General features: G+C 35.3%; 1 protein-coding gene across 1 annotated transcript; it reads left to right on the top strand.

Moving 5' to 3' along the window:
• The first annotated feature begins 859 nt into the window (after positions 1 to 859).
• On the top strand, positions 860 to 10,414 carry LOC150097540 (flavin-containing monooxygenase 5-like). Its single transcript, XM_090406946.1, has 3 exons — positions 860 to 995; positions 8,248 to 8,885; positions 9,386 to 10,414. Exons 2-3 carry the CDS (start codon positions 8,253 to 8,255, stop codon positions 10,412 to 10,414), a joined length of 1,662 nt encoding a protein of 553 aa, XP_090263072.1. The 5' UTR covers positions 860 to 995; positions 8,248 to 8,252.
• The last annotated feature ends 297 nt before the right edge of the window (positions 10,415 to 10,711 follow it).

The raw sequence follows: 10,711 nt of genomic DNA, 5'->3' as shown, positions 1-10,711 counted from the left end.
ATGGTGATGACTAAAGGAGGTTCTATAGCATTCGACATTTTAATCTGGTTAAATACACATGAACATCCGTAGCTCAGTTAGTTTAGGGAGTCATTAAGTTGGAAAGACTAGGTTCGAGTCCCGTCTATGACGAGGATAGCTTATCAGGTATTTTCAATCAAATGGTGAGTTAGATTCAGTCACATACAGCGGAGAAGGGTTTTTCTCCAGTATACTCGAGTTTTTTGTCCCTCAAAACATGTAAACCGGCTTCATGCACACATATCTACGGACATAAGACACTTCTGGAAGGGTTAACCAACCTATTCTGTAGGTTGGTTATCGTCAACCTAGGAGGATATACACACATAAAATTAACTGTTTACCCTTTATCCTCATTATACACAGAAAAAACATTTCTCTAAGGAGAGACCCAATTTGGATCTAGAATCTTAAACCCGTATTCAGTATTAGGATCAAAATATTTATATCACTATAAGGTCCACTTAATAAAGTTTGGATTTTTATCTGCTTCAGTTTATTACTTATTTATTTTTGTATTAAAAAGGTTTCACTATATATAACAATTCTTGATGGCTATTCTTTTTGCTAGTGAACTCAAAATGTTGTTGAGTACCCTTTGGCTATGCTAATTTATTAAAAAAGAGAACTCGAGCGGAGAGAATACCCTTCAGCATGTGTTTGCATAATTTATTAGGAGCGATAAAGGGTCCACAGTATACACCCGTGACTTCAAACGTAGAGAAAGTTAAACAATGATAAAAGTTAAAAATGTTGCTGAGCAAGATCTGATTAGGATATTATCCACCCCTTTACTGATAACTAGACCATTTCATTAACAGCTAACACAGCAAATTTCTTAGACCACAGCGGCAGGAACACTAGCTGTTGCAATAAAAGAATCACAGTCTTGTGACTTCGAGAGAGAGAATCTGTCATAATATTGGCTTCATAATTTCACACTCCCTTTCAAGTTTCAAGTGCTTCGACAATAGGTAAAAGTTTGAGTATTATATTAATATTTTACTAGAAATAAATATGAAGAAAACTACTTATTACTCTTTTATGAATAAATTAACAAGTCTAATCTTTACGCTAATGTACTTTCGAAAAAAAACTAATCATTAGCAAAGGGTTTGAGTTGCTATCCGGTCTATCTGTAGGAGAATCGAGTTTTTTCAGACCATCTCCATCAAATCATGTCAAACCATCATCTAAAGTATGAGATGATGCCTTGTCTTATTCAACTAGTATGGTGTAGAAAGCATTACATTGACTAAAACTATTGTATATCCTTTGAGATTCATCCTTCCAGGCAATAAAACCAAAGGTCCGAGAGTCGAAATCAGAAGAAACATCTCAAGACCATTACGCTTCCTTCATCAAAGTCTGCCGTTGAACGATGCACTTGGGCGTGTTTTCCCGAGGTATTTGGTGCACCCATATTCTCCAGTCCAATCGTAAAATGTTGAAACATGATTCTTTGCACCATACAACACCACACCACGGACTTCCAACATCTATGGATCAATCATGTTATTATTTACACCACAGGGGTCTGCATTGATTGTCATGAGGAAAGACTTTATCAACTGCAGTTGCCCTGTATTAAAAACAGACACTGCGTAGATTTTTACGTAGTTTTCTAACTCAACCTGAATCCCTGAGCTGAAATTAGATTAATTCTGCATCAGAATGACTGGAATTTCGTACCATCCTAACGAGAATACGATACGTATCTCTTGGTGATGTTAGCTTCCTCGGTTTTCCTGTATGTTATGGAAAACAAAAGTACGGTCGCATTTGTATCGGCTAATAATGTATCCCTCCGGTCGATTTTGGGTGATCTTTTGATATGAAATGTTTAATATTAATCTACAATATCACCTATAATATCACCATTTTCGAAGACAAAATCCACATCGATTTTGGGAGATATATATCTCATTGATCTTCGGAAAGACCTGGGATTCGATACAGTGAGAAACCGCACTGTATCGAACAGTGGGGTTCCTCTGGTCTCGTTCGACTAAGGATGAGTTAGCCAGTCTCTTAGGAAGGTAAGGTTTTTTTTTTCATCCAGAAACTTGGGTTTTTCGTCCCCAAGAACAGGCAAACCGTCCCCGGCCTTAGGACTAATACGAGAAAGAGGAGGAGGATAACTATATACAGTATATGTTTAGTAAATTGTAAGTAATTTATTAAACTGATATATACTAGTTTAACAAATTAATTAAAACTCCATTTCGAAGTATCTAAATATTTTACGTAATTTAATAATTAGATATTTGGGTTGGGACAAAAATGTTTTTAATGTTTACTTTTGATCAAAGAAAGAGAGAAGATGAATTTATAAATGAACATATACTATAATGCGAATATCAAAGAGAAATCGGAAACGATATCAAAGGGAAAAAATATTGTCCGATTTTCTTTGTCCGTAGAACCTTTAGCACGCCAAACACGATGGCAAATATTTTCGCTATATGGCATCAAAGACTATAAAAATAAGGTTATTATTTCTGATAAATTACTCTAAATGTTATATATCATGTCTGAGTTATTTTCTGTACGTATTCGTGTGTCGTCATAGATAAAGTCATTTAATTGTTTTTGGCGACTGTATTGATACATTATATTTTTATAATGTGAATTATAAAATGGCTAATGCCCTTGGATGTGTACACATCCTACAGATCTTTCTAATCTATTTCCATTTTACGTTCTTTATCCCAAAACCTTTTAATTGACTCTCTATATTACCACCTGCGATATATGTTAAAGATATGTAAAATATACCAACCCATTTTATAAGCTAGGTTTTAATCCTTTTTCCCAAGTAAGCAAACAGACAAGTGAGTCAAGTTTGCGCCTGCACATAGTGCAAGTCTGAGGCAACTCGTGGTAAAGGTGGAGTAAGATCCGATCACTTTCCTTAGTATTTTCCCTTAAAGCAAAGCTCCCCTTGCGGAGATGTATGATACTATGCATTAAATGTTAAATGCTATGCTGGGTAGTGGCCCTTGCCTTAATGCATAGCATCGTACATCTCTGCAAGAGGATGTACTTTGCATTACGGGAAAATACTAAGGAAAGTGATCGTCTCTCACTCCACCTTTACCACGAGTTGCCTCAGACTTGTACTACGTGCGGGCGCAAACTTGACTTATTTGTCTGTTTGCTTCACTTGGGAAAAAGGATTAAAACCTAGCTTATAAAATTGCTTGGTATCTTTAACATACCGTTACCATAGTATATGCCCAAGGTAAAAAACTTTCTACATATACATATATATATATATACACACACACTGGTGTATAAAACCTAGGACGAACGCTACTTTTAAAGATTACAAATACAAATTCAGATGAATGAGTTTGTGACAATTTGTATAACTGATGATTTCGAGTAGAAAGCAGGTACATATTGAAATTTTCGAATTCCAATATGCATATTGGAATTCGAAAATTGGATGTCTTGTAATGTCTCAAAGACATCATCTAGATCAGGGGTCGGCAACGCAGTGCTCACGATGAATGTTTAGTGCGCCCTCAGACAATAATTTGTCTGAGGGCGCACTAAGAATTTTGAAGCGTAGATCTCAGTGTATCTGAGAGATACATTCATTACAGTTCGCCCACCGATTAGAGGTTCCTCGACACTTCTGCGCATGTCAGAAAAAGGAGAATCCATTCCGATAATAGGGTAATCAGTCTGTCTTCTGGGATGTAATAATAAATAAACTGAGTTTGTTTATTATTACAGGTCGGAAAATTTAGCTTTTCTTTTACGAACGTTGCTGTTTTTAAAGTGTAACTATTTTGCTTGTATAACAGTTGGGAAAATGTACGTAGAGTGTTAATAAAATTAAAAAAAGGTATAGCATAAAACAAAAATGTAACTAAGTTTATTTTTAAGAAAGTTTTCTATAAAATAAAAATAATTATACAGAAAAACAGAAATTATTTCAAATGAACTTAGATATTCTAAACTTACAGTTGAGAGAACTGAGACACTTTAATGTCCTAAACTGATTAATTATTTATGACCTGTTGTGATTCTCAATAGCATGCAAAAAAAATGTTGGAAAAAATACCATTGTCAAATTCTTTTAATCTTCAGAGTCATCTGAATCGGTGTCCGAATCGCCATCACTTTCACTTAAACTGATCACCAAAGGTTCGCACAATTCTTCGATAATTCCCTCTCTATCCCAATATATATTTTCCAATGAGGTGACATAAGAGCAATATTTTCCCCACTTTTGAAATGTAATACTTTCAATCGCCTGTTCTGAAAGCTTAAAAAGTTTCGAGATGTAAATATCCCCAGTTTCGTTGCAATGGCGAATGAAACTTTTCACTTCTGCCCAAACATACTCAATAGCATTAATATCGCAATGATATGGTGGTAGCCTCAAAGCTAGAAATCCATGCTCTTTGAGCATCGTGTCGAATTTAAATAGTTTAGTTGTGGGCGAGTTTCTTTTGACCAAATTAAGCAATTCAATTTTTCGCATATCTGGGGAATGAGAAATGTTATTTGCAGAGAGCCAATCCATAAGAACTTGCTTCTTATTAGACCAATTTGAACTTTGTTTAATCGAATAGAGTGATATGAAGCGTTATCAATTATAACAACAGCATTTTTAGGAAGGTTTGGAATCAATTTTTCTTCTGCCCACTTTTCGAAGATCGTAGAATTCATTTGCCCATGGTAACTCCAATAGTTGAATTGGCTTTGTATAGTAAGTTTGAATTCGCTAAAAAACCCATTTCTCCACCCGTACACAAAATTATTATGCGCCGCGAGGCATTTCCGGTTTGTAGCACTCCACATTCTTCTTTAGACTGCCAACATTTTCCATAAGTTAAATTACTATCAATCCAAGTTTCATCTAGATACACAATCGGTCTTTTCTCCTCCCAGAAACGTCTTATTGCTCTCAAATACTGCGTTCTACATAAAACAATGTCACTTCGCTCCATGATAAGTTTCCTTTTATTCTGGGACTTTTTAAAACAAAATCCGATTTCATGAAGTATTTTCCTTAAAGTTTCTCTTTTCCAAGGAAAATTAATTTTTTCTTTAAGCACAGGAATCAATTTCGGAACAGTCGGCACTCTTTTCTCGACCACGTAAAAATCGTGAATAGTTCTTCTTATAACGTCTACATCAAAATCGTTCAAAGCTACGGTTTCGATGGTTTTCTTTCTCTGGCGCTTTTTTTAGGAGATTTAAATTTTGGCTTACCTTCACCTTTTGATTCCCTACGAATTCTTTTAACAGTCGACCCCGATACTCCCGCAATTGCACTTGCACGTTTTATGACTCGAGAAAGGGAAACCAGAAGACGGGCTTCTGACGATTCTTTTTCGCAGAATGTCAGCACATTATTCAATATTCTTTTGCAAGATCTACTGAAACGTGTAACAATAGAACTTGCTGACTGTACTGGATCCATCATACAAATTAATAATAAAAAAATAATGCAAAAAATAGAACAACAAAAATCAAGCTAGTACTAGTACAGCGACAGACAAGAAAGCACGTGATTTCGCATATTGGCGATCAATTCGTGCATCCTTCATTTCTTTCTCCCCTTCAGCATGAATCGACTATTCTTGGCACCAAGCCAAGAAGGGATCTAGAAATGGTGGGAGAACTATACTAGTGTGTGCTAAAATGCAAGAAAACATAAAGAAAAAACACTGCAAATATAATACAACATAATAATTTGGTACAAATTAAGTGAAATATTGAATCCAACATTATTTCATAGCCGAATACAGAAACTACAAGAGTTTCGTGCCGAATATATAGAAACTAAAAGTTTCGGCAGATGCAAGCATAGGTAGTGCCTTATGGGCAACTCGTAGTAAAGGTGGCGCAAGCTCCAGTTATTTTTCCTTGGTATTTTCCATAAATGTAAAGCACACTTGCAGAGGTCAGCAACCTTTTTAATACGAAGAGCGCAATATAAAATTTGAAAATTACTAAGGGCTCATGACACAGGCATTTTTTCTCTCATTTCAGGCTTAGAAATTCTATGATTAGTTGTTTTTAAGAAAAATGCGATTTCAAATTTTAACATTATTTTATTTACCTCTCTTTTACAACGTATTTTTGTCACATATGAATGAATATAAAATACCATAAAATAAAAATAAAAAATGAATACAAAAAGAATATTCATGTTAACAATTAGCATGTATCTGTCAGATCAGATGCGAGCGCCTTGCTTTATCAATCATAATGGCAAATGTATTTGTTTATTATGCAATAATAATGTGGCTATTTCTAAATAAAATAATATAGAAAGACATTTCAAACCTTTCATGTTTAATTGTAATTTTAATTATTATTACATAACACCTCCAGGGAGTCCAAAGACTCATCAAGGGAGGGCACCTACTCTACAACTCTCCGTCTCCACCAATCCGCCAGCCGCAACTACTTTCATCGTCTACACCACCGCAATCTACCGCCGACCATTACCACCCACCACTAGTATTTTCACAAACAAACATCCATGCCCACGGCGGGATTCGAACTCGCAACCTTTTGTAGAGTGGATACGCTAACCACTCTGCCAACCAGGCCGGCTTAGCCCGCTTTGAAGGAGGAGTGAGTCCGTTTGCTTCAAGAACTCTTGAATCACTTGGTGCTAAGCATGGTACGGCGTTGTGAGAACTGCATCACACTTCGGGGTAGTAAAAGCACTGTACATTAATTCCCTTAACTACTTCCATAGGAAATTTGTAACTTTTCCCAAAAATGAATTCCAGTTTAATTTATGCGAAATTTATAAAACATTTTTTGTAGAATATAATTTATTAGTATGCTGGTCATAAATGTCTGTCCACATTTGGCTGTAGTCATGAAACTTTTTTTATATACAGGTAAAAATGTAAAATGTAGTTCGTCCTTAGCTTTTGGACACCAGTGTATATATTGTAACAGGGCTATCCAGCCTTAGGTAATCCGAGGGCCGCATTAGGAAAAAAAAATTCCGAAGGTATTGTCACAATGCGTATCTAGTAATTTGGTGAGCAGCAGCGACACAACCTCGAAAGCTGAACAAAGGAACAACACTAATTGCGCACTATTGGCGCGCTCACGTTCCCCGTGAGCGCCTGGAGCATGCGCGTTGGAACAAAAAAAGTGTGAGAACGCTTCTTTGACACATCTAATATTTGAAAAACACGTGGGTATACAGTGATTTAAAAACACCAAATAAAATTACCAACATCGAGATTATCGATTAGTGATAGAATTATAATATATAATACGCATTCGATTCTAATTGTTATTTTATTTTTTTGCTCGTGAATATCAAAATCCACAGGCGGGCCGCATGCGGCCCGCGGGCAGCGATTTGGACAGCCCTTTATTATAAGATATGTAGTATTACTTTTTAGTAATCAATTATTATTACTTGTATTGTTCTAAGTACTCACTGCATATGTTGTATTATATTTTCATTTTTACTGCTTATTCATTGTTTTAATAAAATTATTTAATTATTAATTAGTAGTTCACGTCAGGTGAGAGAGAGAGAGAGAGAGAGAGAGAGAGAGAGAGAGAGAAGAATAAAGTAGACTTATTAATATTTAGGATGTAAATATTAATTGAAGAAACGAACACTGCAAAATAATAATGCAAAATAATCAATAAGATGTAATTCGAAATTAAATCTGGAAGTATATTAGAAGAGGTAATAAAATTTAAATATTTGGAAATAAAAGTTAATGATGGATACAAAACACAAGCAGAAATAAAAACAGAAATCTCTAAAAGCTCATAAAGTATGAAGACATTCCAATGGCTGGAAAGAAAATAATAAAATATCAACAGTAAGAATTTATAATATTAGTATTAGTATTTCAAATAATATTAATATACTCATGTGAAATAAAAATAGAAACAAAATTAAAAATAAAGCAAATAAATACAACATAGGAAATGAACGATTAATGAACAAAGTAATGAAATAATTTTATTAATAAAAAAATGAAAATAAAAATATATTAAAAAAAGACGGAAGTCAAAATATTATAAACCCAACAGATAAAAGCGAAAATCAAGACATTAATATGAAAAAAAGTTGTGTAAAACACGAGTTGTTTAACACGTGATATTTATTGCAGAATGGTATCAGTTGCTATGTTGTGATATCATATCGTAAAACTGTGGTGTCGTATCTTAAATTCTTCTGATCGTGTGTCTTTTTTTTTTAACTTACAGGGAAAATGTCCGGAACAAAGAAAGTAGCTGTGATCGGAGCAGGGGTTTCTGGTCTGGCAGCAATAAAAGCCTGCAGAGAAGAAGAAATGGATGTGGTGTGCTTTGAGAAGACTGACAGTTTCGGGGGACTGTGGAGATATCGAGAAGATGACGTCGAAGGGGTTGCTTCTGTAATGAAGACAACTGTCATGAACACAAGCAAAGAAAAAAGCTCTTACAGTGACTTTCCACCACCTACAGAATTCGCAAATTTCTTGACTAATAGAAAGGCATTGCAGTATCTCGAAATGTACGCTGAGCGCTTCGCTCTCTTGCGTTACGTAAGATACGAAGTGGAAGTAGTGAAAATATCGAAAGCACCCGACTACGATGTTACTGGGAAGTGGGTGGTGATAGCACGGAATAAGAAAGATAAGAGCATAATTGAAGATACGTTCGATGGTGTTATGGTGTGTTCTGGTCGAAATTCTTATCCTCATTTTCCTAACATCCCTGGCTTAGAGGAGTTCCAAGGGAAGGTGATTCATGCTAACAGTGTGAAACATAGCAGGGGCTTCGAAGGCAAAACTGTGGTCGTCATTGGATTTGGTAATTCTGGTGGAGATGTGGCTGTTGAACTCAGTTACGTATGCGATCAAGTGAGTATATTTAAAATTCAAACAGAAAATCTAATCATGTTTTTCTAGTGTGCTTGTTCATCCTACTTCTAGTGCGGGCTATGAACAGATTCAATAACTAAGATTTTTTTTTTTAATTTCGCACTAAGTATCGATAATTGTTTTTTTATTTGTAATTTGGTATCCAGAAATTTGTTTCAGATTGTATACTTGCGTGAATAAAATTTCAGTTGAGAGAATACCCATAACCTTCTAATTCACGGTGTAGTACTTGCAAAGCAGAGAAAGTAATTAATGGCCATCTACGCCGAAAGAATATTGTAATTGTTTTATAAATAAAATATAATTCAATAACAATAAATTTTAAAGCGATACATTCATTACAAATTAACCCATTTCCACCCTTCACTGTTTTATTTAATAAACGCTAAGTATACAACGTATCGTGTATCTTATCATTATAGAATAATATATAAATCGACCAGAAATTTATATATATATATATTTTTTAAATATTTCAGGTATACTTAAGTACAAAAAGAGGTTGCTGGTTATTGACACGTTCTCCACCAAGTGATCAACCATTTGGACCTCATTCCCGCTGGGGAGTTTTCCTGAATAATCTTCAACCTGTCGGCGTTGTGTCTTCCAAGCTAGAAAAGTCCATCAATGCCAGCGTAAACCACAATGCCTTCGGTTTAAAGCCTTCTCACAGAGCTATCTCGCAACATCCTACCCTAAATGAAGTTCTACCGTCCAGACTTCTGAGCGGAACGGTTATTTTAAAGAAAGATTCATTAAAATTTGTGAACAACGGCGTTCTTTTTGAAGGAGACGATGACATCACTACTGTGGATGCTGTAGTACTGGCTACTGGTTACGATATTAAATTTCCATTTCTTGAAGACATCTTAAGTGTTAAGGACAATTACGTTGACCTCTACAAATATGTATTTCCTCCTAATTTACCTCATCCCACTCTTGCGATTGTAGGTGTTGCCCTTACAATAGGTCCTGTGTTCCCCGTATATGAAATGCAATCTCGATGGGCTTCCCTTCTTATAAATAGAAAACTTCATCTTCCTTCTTCAGAGAAAATGTGGGCGGACATAAAGAAGATGAATGCGGTGAATAGAAAAAGATTCTACAAAAGTCATCGTCACACTTACGATACTGATTGGCTTCCGTATATCGATTCGATAGCGTCGATGATCGGAGCTAAACCCAATCTCTTTTGGTTGGCTTTAACGGATCCGAAGTTGTTTTGGACTTGTCTGTCTGCACCCTGCATGCCGTACCAATACCGTATTCAAGGTCCTCACAAATGGGAAGGGGCTCGGGACACGATCCTCAAGTGGAAACAGAGATCATACGAACCTCTGAATTCTGTTCCGCCGAAAAAGCGCTCTAGGAAACGTCGTGTTTTAATTACCATCGTGCTGGCCCTCGTTGCATATAACTACTATTCAAGAAATCCAAAGATATCTTTATGTTCTCTTCAGAATTTGAGTCACATTAAGGAATATATGCCGAAATTTCTATTTCCTTAATATATATATATATATATATATATATATATATATATATATATATATATATATATATATATATATATATATATATATATATATAAATTAAAGAGGAATTGTTGAGAGCTCTGTAGCGAAAAATGTATTGGACGAAATTCAACCACATGTGGTGTAAGTACACTCTAGATCATGGGGTTTGGGTTTTTAATTACAGGAAATATAAATAGTACACAGTATACAATTGTGCCACCAGAGGATATTTGGTGCTGTAGCTCATGATATTTGCATAATCTCACTCACTGTTTTTACTGACCAGGT

Source organism: Typopeltis vanoorti, chromosome 17, assembly GCF_054136105.1.
Source record: "Typopeltis vanoorti isolate ZY-2024b chromosome 17, IOZ_Tvanoo_1.0, whole genome shotgun sequence".
Lineage (NCBI taxonomy): Eukaryota > Metazoa > Arthropoda > Arachnida > Uropygi > Thelyphonidae > Typopeltis > Typopeltis vanoorti.
Note: the sequence above shows the minus strand (reverse complement) of the source record. Positions and strands in the feature narration are given on the sequence as shown.

Coding starts and splice junctions, on each gene's coding strand:
- LOC150097540 (XM_090406946.1), top strand. CDS start 8,253: ATGTCCGGAACAAAGAAAGTAGCTGTGATCGGAGCAGGGGTTTCTGGT. Junction 8,886..9,385: donor TCAGTTACGTATGCGATCAA/GTGAGTATATTT, acceptor TAAATATTTCAG/GTATACTTAAGTACAAAAAG.